Raw genomic sequence first — 18,556 nt, forward strand, 5'->3', positions numbered from 1 at the left:
TGTACAGTGTGTATATATATCCCTGTGTACAGTGTGTATATATATCCCTGTGTACAGTGTATATATATCCCTGTGTACAGTGTATATATATATATATCTATCCCTGTGTACAGTGTGTATATCTATCCCTGTGTACAGTGTGTATATCTATCCCTGTGTACAGTGTGTATATATATCTATCCCTGTGTACAGTGTGTATATATATCCCTGTGTACAGTGTATATATATCCCTGTGTACAGTGTGTATATATCCCTGTGTACAGTGTATATATATATCCGTGTACAGTGTGTATATATCCCTGTGTACAGTGTATATATATCCCTGTGTACAGTGTGTATATATATCTATCCCTGTGTACAGTGTGTATATATATCTATCCCTGTGTACAGTGTGTATATCTATCCCTGTGTACAGTGTGTATATATATATATATCCCTGTGTACAGTGTATATATATCCCTGTGTACAGTGTGTATATATATATCTATCCCTGTGTACAGTGTATATATATATCCCTGTGTACAGTGTGTATATATCCCTGTGTACAGTGTATATATATATCCCTGTGTACAGTGTGTATATATCCCTGTGTACAGTGTATATATATATATCCCTGTGTACAGTGTATATATATATCCCTGTGTACAGTGTGTATATCTATCCCTGTGTACAGTGTGTATATATATATATATCCCTGTGTACAGTGTATATATATATCCCTGTGTACAGTGTGTATATCTATCCCTGTGTACAGTGTGTATATATATATATATCCCTGTGTACAGTGTGTATATCTATCCCTGTGTACAGTGTATATATATCCCTGTGTACAGTGTGTATATATATCTATCCCTGTGTACAGTGTGTATATCTATCCCTGTGTACAGTGTATATATATCCCTGTGTACAGTGTGTATATATATCTATCCCTGTGTACAGCTCTTGATTTCTTCCTCTCCAGCCCTGTTTACTCTGATCCCGGTGAGTGGAAGTGGGCGTGGTCAGCGGCGGCGGTGGGCGGGGCAGGCTGCAGGTGTGAACGGTGGGCGTCGCCAGGTGACCGCACGGACTGAGAAACCACCTAACGGCCGGGAAGAGACGGGGGCTGCAGGGACCGGGGAAGATGGCGGAGGAGTACGGTAAGTACACCGCGACCTGTCAGCCGGGAGGGACAGTCCTCACCTGTGTGACCGGCAATGATCACTTACCCCATCCCTCCTAATTATATATATACTGTCATATCATCCCCAGAATACTGGCAGGTAACCTCCAACAGCTACAGGTATATACACGTCTATATACAGGAAAACATCACATGTATCCACCTTCTGCTAATAGATCACTGACCTGCCCCTATATGTATCAGTAATATCCTATACATCACCTGTCCTATATATATCAGTAATATCCTATACATCACCTGTCCTATATATATATCAGTAATATCTTATACATCACCTCCCTTTACCATATCAGGGCGCTCTGTGGTTAGCAATGTATATTGGGGCGCTCTGTGGTTAGCGCTGTATATTGGGGCGCTCTGTGGTTAGCGCTGTATATTGGGGCGCTCTGTGGTTAGCGCTGTATATTGGGGCGCTCTGTGGTTAGCGCTGTATATGGGGGTGCTCTGTGGTTAGCGCTGTATACGGGGGCGCTGGTTTCCTGTTATCTTCTATAGGTGGCCATCTGTGGTCAATGTTCCAGCATGTCTGCCGTGAATACCTCTCCACCTCCATATCCTTTCACCCCTGTATAACTAGTTCTTCCTGCTTCCTTCCCCCTGGCTGAGGAGCAGTTCTACCTGCGGTGTACAGGAGTCCTGCGCCGTTCTCCTCCGCACCTCTGTAGAGTTTTAGGGAATGTGTATCCAGTTACCCGAGTTCCTGATCTGTTTCACCAGAAGGAATTATGCAGCTGCCAGACTCGCCCCAGATACCTTGTGGTAACTCAGGAGGTGATGCCCATGATCTGTATCCGAGTTAGGCCTCCTGCACACGAACGTGTGCACCCCGTGGTCGTGCTGCGGGGCCGCAATGCACGAACACAGTCCGTGGGGCAGCCGCAGTGGATCACAAAAAGATAGGACGTGTTCTATATTTTTGCGTAACGGAAGTACGGGACGAAACCCCACGGAAGCACTCCGTAATGCTTCCATAGGGTTCAGTTCCGTGCTTCCGTTCCGCATCTCCGGATTTGCGGACCCATTCAAGTGAATGAGTCCACATCCGTGATGCGGAATGCCCACGGAACGGCACCCGTGTATTGCGGATCCGCAAATACGGCAACGTTTGTGTGCAGGGGGCCTTAATGGGAGATCCAGCATTTCTCATCCTTCATGGTCCTAATTTGTGGTCCGAGGACACAGCGGCTCCTGATACTTGTGGCATTTGTGCTGCTGAAGCTGTAGTACAGTGGGCTGTAACCCTTTGCAAAATGACACTGTTAGGGCATGCTGGGAGTTGTAGTTTCTCTATGGCCTGAGAGCCACAGGTTGCAGGCTGTTACCATAGGAGTAGTACTGGAGCTCCTCTGGACCATGAGCGCGTGGACTCAAGGCGCAAGATCACAACCAGACGTTGTAATATTGTAAGGTTTATTGGGAGACAACGCGTTTCGGGGTTCTGCGGACCCCTTTATCAAGTCAAAAAAAAGTATAAAATAGAAACTAGTGTGCAAAGAAAAAATGCTAATGAAACCAAAGTAATAGTTGCAATAATCCAGCATATGAAAGGGTGCGAACATATGACTGAGACGAGAGAAAAGCGATACATAATAAACATGAGGAAAAATAGAGAGTAAAAAATTATATATGTATAGAAAGTAAAATTACTTAACAGTCCGAATATAGGTAAACGATAAATAAATTGATACATAATTTAAAGAGCTTGATGATCAAAATATAAATAAATAATTAAATAAATGCATAATTCTAAAAAGCTTGTGGATCAAGTTATGAATAAATAATTAAAACCAATGGCTGTGCACTTCATATACCGTAAACCCAAATCGTAGTAGTGTTGGTTTGAGCTCACGAGAGGCGCTACGATTTGGTTTTATATGAAGTGCACATCCATTGTTTTTAATTATTTATTCATAACTTGATCCACAAGCTTTTTTAGAATTATGCATTTATTTAATTATTTATTTATATTTTGATCATCAAGCTCTTTAAATTATGTATCAATTTATTTATCGTTTACCTATATTCGGACTGTTAAGTAATTTTACTTTCTATATATATATAATTTTTTACTCTCTATTTTTCCTCATGTTTATTATGTATCGCTTTTCTCTCGTCTCAGTCATATGTTCGCACCCTTTCATATGTTGGATTATTGCAACTATTACTTTGGTTTCTTTACCATTTTTTATTTGCACACTACTTTCTATTTTATACTTTTTTTTAGACTTGATAAAGGGGTCCGTAGAACCCCGAAACCTTACTAAATTCAATGTCTGGTTGTGATCTTGTTCCTGGAGTCCACACGCTCATATGACTCTCATGGTCCAGAGGAGCTCCAGTTCAATTGTTTACCCGGTCAGCGGTCTGGCCCCCCGCCAAGGAGATTTCGGACAGAAACGGCAAGACCCAACTAGTCACCTGTAACTTCTCCAGTTGGCCTTCATTGTGGTTGCACCCAAGATTGGTACAACCTGAACAGGTGAGCATAATTAACTCACCTGTGTTTGAAGGACATTGTTTATTTGACAAACTCACCCTATGAGCGCCTTTCTCTCCTTGTGGCCATCACTTACCATAGGAGTAGGGCGGCGCCAACAAGCTGATAAGTGATTAACCAGCAAGAGCGTATGTAGCGCTTGGGTTAAATTCCTGCGAGCTGACCACCATAGTAACTTGTGCATTTTAGAATTGCTTTCTCTGCTACTTCCTGGTCCTGTGGCTATGGAAATCCAAGAAGCTTATTCAAATCTCTGCCAAAAATAAATGTGACACCGTTAACCCTTTCTCTGACTTCAGAGGACAACACCTTTGTGCTTCATCCCATCTTTCTCATACCCAGAGGTCCTGAGGTTCTAATGCAAATTCTAAACCTGGATTTACCACCCAACCATCAATGGTAACAGTCTAGAGTCTACACGTGCTGAAATTTTCTAGCGTCAGACTAAAGTGATCAGGAAATCAAGCAGTCGAGGTGGTCTTCAGGTTCCCTTCTGGCCAACGCACATAGAGGGTCCTTTAGTGTTCTGCCATCTGAAGATTACTAGAGAAAGTCAAAGCAATGAAGTAGTCGAGGTGCTCTTCGGGCCTCTTTCTTCCCCACGCACATGGAGGGTCCTCTGGTGGTCCCTCTTCTGAAGATTACCACGAAAGTGCAAGGTGTTCTTCAGAGCATATTTTTGGCCCCACACACATAGAGTTCTCCGGTGGTCTGCCATCTGGAGATTACTAATGAAAGTCAAAGCAGTGAAGCAGTCATGGTGCTCTTCAGGGCCACTTTCTGCTGCACGTACATAAAGGGTCCTACGGTGGTCCCCCATCTGAAGATTATTGGAGAAAGTCAAAGCAGTGAAGCAGTCATGGTGCTCTTCAGGGCTACTTTCTGCTGCACATACATAGAGGGTCCTATGGTGGTCCCCCATCTGAAGATTATTGGGGAAAGTCAAAGCAGTGAAGCAGTCAAGGTGCTCTTCAGGGCCCCTTTCTGCCGCACTTACATTAGAGGGTCCACTGGTGGTCCCGCATCTGAAGATTACTAGGAAACTTCAAGGTCATTTAAGGTGTTCTAAAGAGCACCTTTCTGCCCCCATGCACTTGGAGGGTCCTCTGAAGATTAGTAGGGAGAGTACAACCAGTCAAGGTGGCATCATTGCCCCTTTATGTCCCATGCACCTAGAGGGTCCTCTGATGGTCCACCATCTGAAGTTGTCCAGCAAGACTCATTGATGATGTCACTAGTCCAAAATCAGGGCTCTGTCCTCTCGTGGATTGTATCATTGGTGCCGGTGTGTAACTTGGCTCAATTATCAATTTATTAATCATCACCTTCTATTCTGTCCCTAAGGGCTCATGCACACAAACGTTTTTTTTTCTTCCGCGTCTGCTCCGTTTTTTTTTAGCGGCCCGTATGCGGAACCATTCACTTCAACGCAGCTGCAAAAACAACGGAAATGACTCTGTGTGTCCGTATGGGTGTGCCGCAAATAAATAGAACATGTCTGCATTTCGGACAAGGATAGGACTGTTGTATTAGTGGCCGGATGTTCCATTCCGCAAAATGCACACGGCCGGTATCCGTGTTTTGAAGACCACAAAACAGCCAGCGGTTGTGTGCATGAACCCTGAGGCTCATCTCTTTCTCTGTCAGCCCACGGTTAATGCATCAACCATTTTTACGAAGCCATTTTGCTGTAAAGTGACCGCTCTGGTTTAATGTCTAACTCTGCCTAACACCCGTAATGACCCTGATCCTCGTATTGCCAGTTGCTGGATTTCCAGGCGGAGGTTTCTATTCTTGTCGTTTGTCTACAGGTGACAAATTAATATCCAGAAGAACCACATTTTTCCTGTTCTACATCTTTCTGAAGCCCTTTTACGGCATTCTCCTGACAGCGAGATGAGGTCACCTATTGTTATAAATCAGTCCCCTGCAGCTCAGGAGTCATTTGTTCCAGGCTTTAGATAGTTTTTGGGATTATATGGCACATTAGGTGGACAGGTGGCACATGTAAAAGAACTTGTTTAATGTATTGTGTTTTTAGGGCTTTTTTGTATATTTTTTTTATTTTATGCCACGGTCCGCATGTAGCGACCACGGGCCCACGGTGCAGTTGAGAAGGCATTGCAGCCACAATGTGTACACACGGTCTTAGTGACATTTATCTGACGTAATATTTTAAAAAAAACACCCCTTAATAGCAATACCCAACCACCGCTCCTCTCAAAAGGCCTAGTAGGCCTAAAGCCTCTTCTTCATGCTGCCTGCAACGCCATTTCTTCCCTCAATATTTGGGGCTGGAGTGAGGCAGTGTATGACATGATCTCCCAAAACCTGCCCCATATAGTATGGAAAGATGAGGCGCTGGTGCAGGCTACATGACACAGGGAGTGGAGTAAGAAATTTACAAGCCCAGATTCTGACGACATGTCCCAAGAAGATTTAGATGTGGGTAAGGATAGTTATTGGAATAGGAGACATTAACTAAGGGCTACACGGCTTTTTTAAGCCATGGCACCTGAAATTTAGTCACATGGCCAGTTTTCCACAGTTGGGCACAGTGGGGGGAGTTTTGAGGGCCATGCGTGAGCCACTACTCTAGCCCCGGAAAATGTACTAATTTTACTCCTGGAAACGGTTGGAAATCTAGTTAAAAAGTTATGAAAGCCAGGGGCTGGTGTAGTCTTCTCAGCAGGTGGATGTACTGCCATAGATGCGCCTCGTCATAAAGTAGACGAATGTTCAGGCAGCACATTGTGTTCAGGCTTTGGGACTTCAACTCCACGTGATCATTTATCAGTAGAGAAGACTTGGATATACCCATAGTTGCCAACAGTCCCACATTTGCCTTGACTGTCCTTAATTTTCAGATACAGCCCCTGCAAATTCGGGCTGTTCTGGAGCAAAAATAAGTGGGGTTTATTTAAACCCTGGCTATAAATAGGCGGTCAAACCTTGTTTAGGGGTGTTCCCAAGGGCAGGGCCTATTTGTCCTGGATTTACAGAGTGTAAAGTTGGCAAAGTATATACCATAGTTGCCCAACAGTCCCAGATTTTGATCAAAAAATATCTGTGCCCACCCACCACAGCAAGGTAACCTCCATCCAGGCAGGAACCTATCTCTATGTCGAATGGACATCTGAATTAAGAATGGCAGGACCCACAGGTATACTGTGTTGTCACAATTGTTACCTCTGTGTGCCATCATCGGGCATCCATTAAGAGGAAGAGCAAACTCAGCTATATCTGGGTGGGATTTAGCGCTGCCCTAGACCATAAAATGGCTAGGGCACGGCTAAAGCTCGCCCATCAGAGCCGGTGACGTCACCGAATACACTGCTAGACGGAAGGAGCCCTTGGCTTGTGCGATCCAGCGCAGGGCAAGGAAGAGCATCATATTAGGGGGCCTGCTCTGAACCGAGACAACCCCTTTAACAGCAGCTTGTGGAATGAATGGTATAATAGGAGTGCATTCAGACTTGGAGGTGACCACATCTACAAGTACTACAAATTCAAACATGATATGATAAGTAGGTATAGGACATTTGACGCCCCCAACCTCACTAAGCCATGTCCCAACTCCACCAGGCAATGCCCATCCCCCACTAACAGTGCGCAGCTAAAGAAGAAAAAAATGGACTGGAACACCTTTAGGTGAACTGCGTGGGGCCCCCGGAGTGCTTCTGTCACCCTCAGTCAGTCACAGAGAGACATATCTAGTGACTGGGGGTGAGAGCAGCCTCAGCCAGTCACAGAGAGACATATCTAGTGACTGGGGGTGAGAGCCGCATCAGATAGTCACAGAGAGACATATCTAGTGACTGGGGGTGAGAGCCGCCTCAGTCAGTCACAGAGAGACATATTTAGTGACTGGGGGTGAGAGCGGCCTCAGCCAGTCACAGAGAGACATATCTAGTGACTGGGGGTGAGAGCAGGCTCAGTCAGTCACAGAGAGACATATCTAGTGACTGGGGGTGAGAGCCGCCTCAGCCAGTCACAGAGAGACATATCTAGTGACTGGGGGTGAGAGCAGCCTCAGTCAGTCAGTTTCTGGCTGCAGCTACTGTCTGAGCGTGGAGCCCCTGAAAAGGAGGACACCCCAGCGTCCGTCCAGGCCCAGCGCCAGAAGGAGAACAGTGAGCCAGGAAACCGGGCTGTGCGGCCTAAAAGCCGACATGTGGCCACCCTAAGTAGATACGTGGATGTACGTGGCGACAATCAAAGGAAACAGAACAGAACAGCGCTGTCAAATCACTAAATACAAAATGTGTTTATAAACTAATACCAGTCCCAAATTTTCTAGCCCTGTCCCTCATTTTCTGAGACAATCCTGGCAGATTTGAGCTGAGGACAGAAGAGGGAACGTTAGGACGCCCCTGGGGAGAGGCTTAAATGCCTCAAATTTACCCACAAGAATGTTGGTAAGTGAGCATACCTGTCCTCCAAGTTGTTATATTGACGGCCCCGGGTCAGTCACATCTACGCTCCGCCCCGCTCTTATTTCCTATTGTTCTTGTATACACAATGTCCTCAACACAATGTCCTCAACAATAAGGCCTCTTGCACACGAATGTTTTTTTTTTCCGTTCCGTATAAGGAACCATTCATTTCAATGGATCCCCCCAAAAAAACGGAAGGTACTCCGTATGCCTTCCATTTCCGTTTTTCTGTTCAGAGATAGAACATGTCCTATTATTATCCGCATAACGGACAAGGATAATGCACACAGACGTCATCCGTATTTTTTGAGGATCCGTTTTTTGAGGACTGCAAAATACCGAAAAAGCCATACGGTCGTGTACAAGAGGCCTAAGGGAGTGATCTGTACTTAAAGGGAGACACTCGAGCCTGGAGTCAAAGAGCTTAAAGGGATTCTGGATTCTCACAGGAACGCGGGGGGGGGGGGGGTGTTAGACCCTCACTGATCAGATACTGATGACTAGGGATGAACAAGCCTGAACTTTACGGGTTCGGGTTCCGTGTTCGGGTGGTGAGAAAATTTCGTTATGGATTGCGTTATAACAGAATTCATAGACAGAATGCAAAACGGAAGCCTGTAAGAGGCATTCCGTTATGATCCGTCATAATAGGAATCTACGGCCAAGCATAACGGATCCGTCTGGTTATTGTTATGCAGGATGGAAAACAAAGTCCTGCATAACGGAAACCAGACGGATCCGTTATACTTGGCCATACACTTCTATTATGACGGATCGAAAACGGAATGCCTCTTACAGGCTTCCGTTTTGACTTGCGTTATAACAGAATTCCCATACCACCCGAACACCGAACCCCAACCTGTAAAGTTCCGGTTTGCTCATCCCTACTGATAACCTATCCAGAAGATAGGTCATCACTATGAAAGTCTTGTAAAACCCCTTTCACATAACGAGGAGGACTCATGCGCATGCACACCGCTCCTGACAATGTATTTCAGCGCAGCTTTAAAAATGGACGGCGAGTGAACAGGGAGGTAAATAAAAATATATCGATCTGGACGCTTATCTGCAGTACTACTCATTTATTACTGCAGATAATAGGCTAAATACACGGTTTAAAGGGAAAAATCTAGTAAAGAACTGCTAAAATAACAATTACCCAATACAATTTGTGGCCCCCATAAATTGTAGAAGCAACGGGAGGACCCCTGGGAGAAATTACTCCCCCAACTAAAATGACAAAGAATCGCTATTTGGGCAATTTTCAAGTGTTTTTGGGCACCGTGCCCGCGATCTCATTGGATGTAGACGGTGTCGTCAAGTCTCTACCACAGGGGAAGCGTTAATTAGCAGCAGTTGATACTCCCGTTATTGTTACTAACATTCTTCTTGGTAAATTTGGAGGGTTTAAGCCCCATCCCCAAGAACACCCCCCATAAACCCCCTTGGGGAAAGACAAATGCCTATTTTCAGCCTGGGACAGTCTGAGTTTGCTGAAAATTAGGGACAATCTGTGCAAATTTGGAACTGGTGGCAGCTATGGTCATGAAAGTCACTTTGTTGGGGGTCAGGAACCCCGATGATGGTCATGTTCTCTTGGTCATATATGTTAAAGGGGTTTTCTAGATTTAGAAAAACGTGTTTGCCTTCTACCCAAAACAGCGACGCACCATAACTCCTAACTTCTGGAAAACTCAAAAAGGGACAACATCAGCGTCTCATCATATTTTTTTATTTTTTTAATATATTTTTTTACACTAAACCATACTTCTAACCGCACCCAATGCTCCGTGTCCCCACACAGTATTCATGTCCCACACATAGTAGGAATACCACCTCAAGTTAAAGGGGTTTTGTGAGATTTTAATATTGATGACCTATCCTTAGGATCAGTGGGGGTCTTCCCTTCATTGTTTAACCGCTCGCTGTCAACATCGCAACGGTGATCAGGTGTAATTACAAGCCGTACCATTCACTTCAATGGGGCAGCCCATTGCTACACACATGAATACTTACCTATCCCACAACGAATGGTGCAGAGCTGGTCTGCTCTAATCTCTGGTCTGTGGCGCGGTGCAGCAGGCATGATGACATCACTGCATCGCGCCTGCCTGCGCGGAATCATGGTGGAGCAGGATGCTGATGGCTCCCTTCACTATCGTGTAAAACTGTATCTGCATCCTGAGGACACACATACGGTTGATAATGGGACATGCCGCAGTCCTCTCAGGAAGTCGGGGCAGAGACTGACATCTGGGACTGTCCCACCAGACCCAGGACTGTCGAGAGGTATGCTACACGTGTTCACAGCTTGTGTGTGGTATCTCACCCTCATAAACTTCAGTGGAGCAGAGGTGCAATACCAGGCACATCCTGTAGACATATGTGGCGCTGTTTGTGAAAGAAGAAGGCAGCCATGTTTTTCTAATCTCAGTCGACCCATTTAATGCCCTGGTATGTGAGACCTAAGTCAGACCGGCCGCCCTGCCTAGCGCTGGTTCTTACCGCACACCCCTGTATACAGCACCGACAATGACGCTGCAGTTCAAGTGGAAGGAGGGCGCCACGCGGCAGACAAGAACTTTATTTTACTTGAGTCCTGGGAGATCGTCTGTTTTGCAAATCAGGGGCCATTTGCAAAGCGTCCCAGACTCCCAGCCATTCACTTTGTGTTTTCTAGGAAGGTCAGACCGAATCTCTGCAGGTGACACTGGACACCGGCTCCATTGTGGTCATAAACCAGCTCTGCAGGAAGCTCTGTGTATTGTGTGCAGAGAGGAGCCGAGATCTGAGCCGTGTCTGTTGTAATATCAGCCGTCACATGAAGGGCATCTCCGGGCCCCAGGGAGCGGCATTGCCATGGTGCGACTTGTTGTTCTTAATTACTGGTTAGTTCCAGGAATGATGGTGATGACATGTTGTCAGTAGTTCCTGCCAGTGCGTACATGCCATCACCATGGCACCTTAGAACTCAGACTGCCACTTACTCCAATGTCCCACTCCGCTGATGTCACATCCAGAGGAGGTTGAGGAGCTATATGGTGGCGTCCTCATTCTGTAGAGCTGCCTTGTCCCATGACAGGTGGTCATCGACTGCCATGTCTGGTCTGTGATACTACAAGTGCACACGTTCTGACCCTTGATAAATAACACACAAAACTGGGACGTGTGGCAGGAGGCACGTAGCATAAGCCATGGATCAGTGAAAACTATGTTATAGCCAGGTGACCCCACTGATTGTAGCACCCCGAACACTGGACCTGGGGTATGCCTGCTACTGCAGGAGCCAACGGTGCCCCTCTCCCCCCAGGCAGTTATTCACCCTCCCTGTCCAACCTTCACAACTACCTGGGCATCAGACCAAGGTACCAGGGAACGCTGCTGAACCCTTGACCACATTTCGCTCCATTATTGTGCCACTTTACGAACCCTAACCCAATGACCCACCATCTGGTCATTCGTGGGCGTGGTAGCCTGATGGTCTCACTGAAACAGGATTGGCCCCTGAGGATTCGACACTTATCATCAGGCTCAGACTGGGCCACAGGGGAAACCAGCACAGCATCTCAACCTATATTCATACATAAACTGAGGTCTTCTTACCTACCTACCTTGGTGCCCCTGCAGAACATCTCTACGTTGCAGTCTTACCAATAAGATGCTAGAGGGACTCACCAGTCCTATTCATAATCAATTCAAGCCCAGAGTCCCCAGTGAAAGAATGGTAATCCTATGTCCAGGTTAAGAGCAGGTTTGACTGTGGAACCATTGCTCAATGTACTCAAAATGTACTTTAAGAGCTCGCCCAGTCTCCTAGGCCATAGTGTAATATGTAATCTACTGTATCTCTATGACATCTTTATCAGCCATATCCTGAAACTCACCTAACCTAATATTGTGTAAGCCCCTGACCCATCAATGCATGGACTTCACAAGGTCTCTGAATGTGTCCTGTGGTATCTGGCACCAAGACGTTATCAGCAGATCCCAAAAGTTGTGAAGTGAGGCCTCCATGGATTGGATGCACATCAGTGAACCTTATGTGCTCATGACCCTGTCTTCTATTCACTGATTTTTCCTTCCTTGGACCACTTTTGGTAGGAACTAACCACTGCGTACTGTGAACACCCCGGGCATTTTGGAGATGCTCTGACATGGTCATCTAGCCATCACAATATGGTCCTTATCAAAGCCGCTCAGATGCTTACATTTGCTCATTTTTCCTGATTCTAACACATCAACTTCAAGAACTGACTGTTCACCCTGACAGGTGCCATTGTCGCCAGATATGCCCATAGACTAAGCAGACTATCTTGAATTTGACGGGCTCTTCCAGGAGGTCCTCACAAATTCAGCATTGCATCCTTATGAGAATTTCTAGCATTCTGATCCCACAATTGTTTGCATTGTACAGCACTCTTCTGTACCAGGGTCACACTGCCCCTTACTGTATGGGGACAATCTATGGTATTAGTGATCCCTCCTCCCCATTACAAGCAGCTGTCTCCTACACTGACGAGCAGGCAATTGTCGGGAAGTTACGCTTCCATCCCAGCAATCGTCTGCTAAATATAGCAGTGTAATACAGAAAGGTCTCTTGCAAATAAGCTTCCTACCACCAGAACCTCCAGTGATCAGATTATACTTTAGAGCAAGAGCAACTTAGTAAGTGTTCATTCCCTGCAGCTCCCCCACTGGAGAAATGAAGCATTACATATTTCTCAATTAAATCCGTAGTCCGCATGACAGTTTTTCTGTGGTGAGGTTATCTGTTAGGATCATCTGATTTCTGCATATTGGCTCATGGTCGATCAAGGGTCTTGAACTTCATTGATTATGTTTGTTACTCATGGAGGGTGACATTAGTACCGTTGTCATGGAGGAAACACTGTGGGCAGTTTCCATGCAATGAATCCTGCCAGTCTGAAAACAGTGTACCCGCTGAGGGCAAACGCACGGCTTTAACCAGCTCAGATCATACAACTTGTACATCACCCCCTTCTATACTGGTGGTGTGAACCTGCAGATGACCCACCTCTCTGCACGGTGGTGGGGGGATAAAAACTTCCTGTTCTAGGATCAAGACGCACATTAATCTCTGCACTGAGGCGAGGGGAAGCCCAATCTCACTAATAGTGGTATCTTTCTAGTCAAGGTCAGACTGGCCTACCAGAGTGGTAGAGGCCCAGGCTCTGATGCCATAATGGCTCTCCAAAGAGCCAGCAGAAAAATCCTATATGGCTGCCTTTGGAGCCAAGCCCTTGCCACCTTGGTCTATTTCTTTGATTAAGAACCTATTTTATAGGTTGGGCCTCAACAAAATTTTCCTTTGGTGGGCCTAAGGAACCCCAGTCCCACACTGTCTTCAGTACTAGCAGCACTGCAGAGTATACTGCTGTTGTCCTCACTGACGCTAATTGCTGCTGTAAACTCTGAAACCCATAACCCTAAATATGGCACCGACACACAAGTCCTTCCATAAATTCCATGTGACTCATCCCGAGGGTGGAGACCCAACATGGAGGCTACAGATACAGGCATACGGCTCAAGACTTTGGGGGTATGAATAGAGGCAGAAGAAGGACTGGAGACTTGGGATGAGGAAGTGCACATTGTCTGGGCACAAGGGGTTAATAAGGGGGATGGAGGGGTAAAGTTACTGGGTGAACATGAGTCTATAAAAGGCACATTCATGACCTGTAATATTATTACTCTGTGCTTTGTTCTTGGTGACGAGCAGTGCTCCACACCCACATTATACACACTGTACAAACACGGAAATGTGGATTTAGCCTTTATCTAGTTTACAAATGCTGAAATCTAGAGTGCGGGCAGCAGGGTGGGGGCAGCGACAAGGACATTATAGAAAGATGCCCAAACACAAAAAAAACAAAAAAAACCTAGGAAAAATAAGGAGAAAATAAATAAAGAAAAGTCCTTTTGGAACAAAAAAAAAATAAATTTCCTATATTCCTACAGGAACTTGTGAATTCTGAGATGATCATGGGGTCCTCCACTGTTCAGGATCCTGATTATATCAACCAGATTGCCTAGAGCGTCTGTCTCTCTGGAGGACCCAGCATGGCTGTGGGTCCCATTAGCAGCCCATTGATTTCAGTGGACATCATGTAATACTTAATTTGTCCTGTGGTGGTGCTGCAGAGGAATCGAACACTTGCTACCAGGTACCTCTGATCGGTGAGGATCACAGCATCAGAATCATCATTCTGCAATCTGTATATTTTCAAATACACCAATTTGTTGACACAAAAACTACAAAACTTTTGTGTATTATAACATATTGTACCTCCGCCAGTGCCTATAGGCTGTAGGGACATTTTTTGCCCACAGGGAAGTGAAATATATGCTTGCAGTTGTTGGACGAGTTCTCTGAATGCAGCCAGCATTGTAAACCATAGGTGTTTTTCATTCTGACTGGCTTGATTACATATGGGTGTCCTCTATATATTTGTGTCCTACTGTGAAGGAAAATGAACCACATGTTGGCCACCATGCCACTTCAATACTTTGATCCAACATCAGCAGGCCTCTCAGTAAGAAAGAGATTGATCTTTGTGGGGCACCTGTATGGTGGACACCCAGGGACATTTTCCCCTTCTTTGACACATGTCCACTCCACCTCCCTATTTTTGGCATCCCTGTGCGTACACCAGCCCTGCTGAGGAAAGTACGTCAGGAGAACACACACAAGTCCAGGAACATGACAAATCAAGGTTGTAAACAGGATTTAAGGTTAACAGTGTCATTTCCCTGGCAATTACCTGATAAGAGCAGTAAATTTCGCTGCAATTAACACATTTCTCTGACTAAAACTCTGCCCTGCAACAAGGAAGGGAGAGGGAGAAAAATATAGGAAGAGTGTGCGCAGGTTTAGCGTAACCCACTCCAACCAGTTTAGGAATTTCTCAGTATCACAATCTTAAATAGAACTCAACCAGTGTCTGACTGGGGCTTCTTGGGCCCACCAGAGGAAATTCTTAAGGCCCCTATATCATCAATTAAGTCTACTAGGTGTTGAATCAAAGGCATAAGACTCTAGTGACAAGTGATTGTCTCCAAAATTAGCTAAATGTTTTTTTCTTCTAAGCCTCTAGAACCCAGCATGGTTTCAGAACCTGGGCCCACCAGAGGATTCTCTGGGACTATTGTGGGCCTATGCAACCCAATGTGTGGCCTCAAAATGTCTACTGTTTGGCCTACAAATTTATTTTGTGTCTCTGCATAGAGCAAAAGAAAAGCCCTTTAACTAGTAAACGTTCCTACCACCATCCCTCCCTATATCAGGACAAAAGGACTCTCCGGAGTCTTGGGCCAACTCTTTCCTTCATTTCTTAGAGAGTTATGGGGCCGATTCCCTAATTTGCAAACATTATGGTAACTTTGGAGAAGTAGAGTTCTGCACAGGGTCAGACAAAGGTTAATGGAGGCCCCTGGGAAGAATATTTGGGAAGAACCTATGAACACAGGATAATAGTTGTCAGGATCTCTCAACAATTTACTGTCTATTAGGCTAGCCCCCCTCTCAACTAAGGTCTGCTGGTGGAAAGGGCCTGGAGGTAACTGGGTGGTGAAGGCCCCTGAGCCATTGCTCCACTTTCCTTCCCTATAATCTGATACTAGGTCACACTGTCCAGGCGAAGGAATGTTAGGTAATGTAACCCCCCTCCAGGTGCAAATATAGGGTCACTATATTCTGCTTTGTCTATAGCTTCTCATGTTATTGTCCACAACCTCTAGGAGCAAGTCCTTTAATACCTTTTTCTTCTTCTCCTCATAGGTGAACCAGCTAAATATGACCCGAAATTCAAAGGACCTATCAAAAATAGGTGAGTGTAAAGCCTCTTTCACACAAGCGTCCCGGATTTGCTCCGTATGTGTTGCATGTGCATTGCAGGAAAACCGCGCGAGTAGGCAGGCAATTGCAGTCAGTTTTTACTGAGATTGAGTTCCGATGTTACGATTTTTCCGCACGAGTGCAATGCGTTTTGCACACGCGTGAGAAAAAACTGAATGTAGTACCCGAACCCAGGACTTCTTCACTGAAGTTCGGGTTTGGGTTAGGTATTCTGTAGATTTTAATATTTTCCCTTATAACATGGTTATAAAGGAAACTAATAGCAATCTTAATACAGAATGGTTACTAAAATGTGGCTTGAGGGGTTAAAAAATAACAAAAAATTAACTCTCCTCATCCACTTGTTCGCGCTGCCGACATCGTCTTCTTTCTTCAGTCTATCAGGACCTGCAAAAGGACCTTTGATGACGTAATTGCCACGTGGTGAGCGCTGATGACATCAGCGCAGGTCCTGCTGAATGATCTTCTAACTTAATTCAGCAGCACCTGCGCTGACGTCACCACGTGCACCTCACGCATTGCACTTGCATGGAATTCTCGCCCTTGTGAAAGGGGCCTTAGTGTAATTGGCTGCTTAAAAATTGTTTACTGCATGACGTGGGCTTCCGCTCCGATGCGCACGGACTTAGACCCAGGCTGTAAGGGCTAGGAAGAGATGATGCCTAAAGTACCGATGTCAGTGATAAGGGTGATCTGTTAATTGGACGAGCGGGATTGTCTCAGCATTGTCTCAGCATCCTTCACCATAGAGTTATACAGTAGGCAGACAGCGTGTTGTTTTATATGTACACCCCACTGCTGCTATACTTCATACTTGTATATGTATGTCACAAACAGTCACTAGAACAGCTGATAGATATATTTAAGGGTCTACACATACACCCTCTACAAGTGGGGTCAAAATTACTTTGACAATGGTAGGCTGACCCATAGAAAGACTCACTACTGAATGTCTATGATCATAAATAGAAAAATTATTGAAAGATTACTAACATACTGGCCTTAGAAAAAAAAAAAAAAGACGAAAAAGTATCATCCTCACATTCACACCATGTATGAGGATATACATTTGATGACCTAGAAGTTCAGATTTTGGAGCACCAGCTGGGTTATGGAGAGGAATGTCAAATGATTTTTTTTATCAGATATTAGACCATATTACAGTTGGCTGGTGACGCAGAGCTTCCAACCTATGACAAAAATATACCGTCGTGGCTGGGTGCTGGTTCTCACACCATAACTACATTTTCATAATGGTAGTCTCCGTGGGTGTTGCTGTTAGTTCATCTCCACGAGCGAGGCTGTATTACATCCTGGCAGGGATCGAGGATAAGGTTGTTCCTGCCAGTTTTACCTCTTAGATGTCCTGGTCAATAGTGACTGTGGCATCTAAGTGGCTAGACAGAGAGAGGGGGCGCTCCCTCTGTCACACCATCGCCCTATTGCTATTGAAGCTTGGGGGGAGGGACAGGTGGGCGGCTATCAGTGGACCCCAGGTCCCATGGTCCTAGAGGCTAGGTGATAAAGATTGCCCGTGAGCACCTCACTGACCGGAATAATAAACTGCAATACACGAATTGCAGTGTATTATAGATGTGATCAAGTCACTTAGTGACACTATAAAAAATTTTAAAAGTTTAATAAAATGTTTAAAAAATATAAAAAAGGGAAATAAAAAAAAAAACACAAAAAAGTTCCCCAGTAAAAATAGTTAGTCATAAAGTGACACATAAGTATTGCCGCGTCCATAATGCCCCGAACTATAAAAGCATAATTCAACCTGCACTGTTAACATCATAAAAAATAGGCAAGAATTGCTCTAAAAAAGGAATATATAAGCAATGAAAACGTCATATGTACCAATGAAAAGTGTCAGTGCATCCTGTATAGAAATATGTCTTCACACCACTCTGTCACTGAAAAAATAAAAAGGTTATGGCTCTAGGAATATGGCGACACAAAAACCAAAGGATTTTTTTCCGTGTTTTATTGTGTAACACACAAACTATATAAATTTGGTATCGCTGTAATCGGTGTAATGTACAGTGTATGCTTTAAACACAAATCCCTAAAAGTTGCAGATTTTCCGTTTTTTTTCTTTTGCACCCCCCCAAAAAAACAAACAAAAAAAACCCCTATTCAGCAAATTATATGTACCGTGAAATGCTGCCATTGTAAAATACAAGTCATCCTGAAAAAACAAGCCCTTTCACAGCTACATCGGTGGTAAAATAAAAGTTATTGCTCTGCAACTTGAGGGTAGAAAAAAAAAAAAGGACGTCTTGCGTTGACCATCGATCATTGTCCTGTTCAGAGAAACATTTTGTAGAAGGATATGATGGCGCTTGTGTTTTGTCTTGCTGACTGTCTCCATTCTCCATGTAGGAGCTGCACAGACATCATCTGCTGCATCCTGTTCCTGGTGTTCATTCTCGGTTACATCGTGGTTGGAATTCTAGGTAAGCAAATCATTATTGGATATCGTCAGCGCTGCTTAAATATTTGCTTGGTCAATTGTTACGCTATATGGTGTTCTCACTGGTGTAATCATGTGTAAAGCGTCA

At 44.9% G+C, this 18,556-nt stretch overlaps 1 protein-coding gene across 1 annotated transcript in view; it reads left to right on the forward strand.

Moving 5' to 3' along the window:
* Positions 1-1,035: 1,035 nt before the first annotated feature.
* SLC44A4 (solute carrier family 44 member 4) overlaps positions 1,036-18,556 on the forward strand; it is a 53,905-nt gene continuing 36,384 nt past the window's right edge. The window contains exons 1-3 of the mRNA XM_044268532.1: positions 1,036-1,139; positions 15,915-15,963; positions 18,378-18,451. Coding sequence (XP_044124467.1) covers positions 1,124-1,139; positions 15,915-15,963; positions 18,378-18,451 — 139 coding nt within the window. The 5' untranslated portion in view covers positions 1,036-1,123. The remainder of the gene's footprint in view (positions 1,140-15,914; positions 15,964-18,377; positions 18,452-18,556) is intronic.

This window comes from Bufo gargarizans, chromosome 9 (genome assembly GCF_014858855.1).
Source record: "Bufo gargarizans isolate SCDJY-AF-19 chromosome 9, ASM1485885v1, whole genome shotgun sequence".
NCBI lineage: Eukaryota > Metazoa > Chordata > Amphibia > Anura > Bufonidae > Bufo > Bufo gargarizans.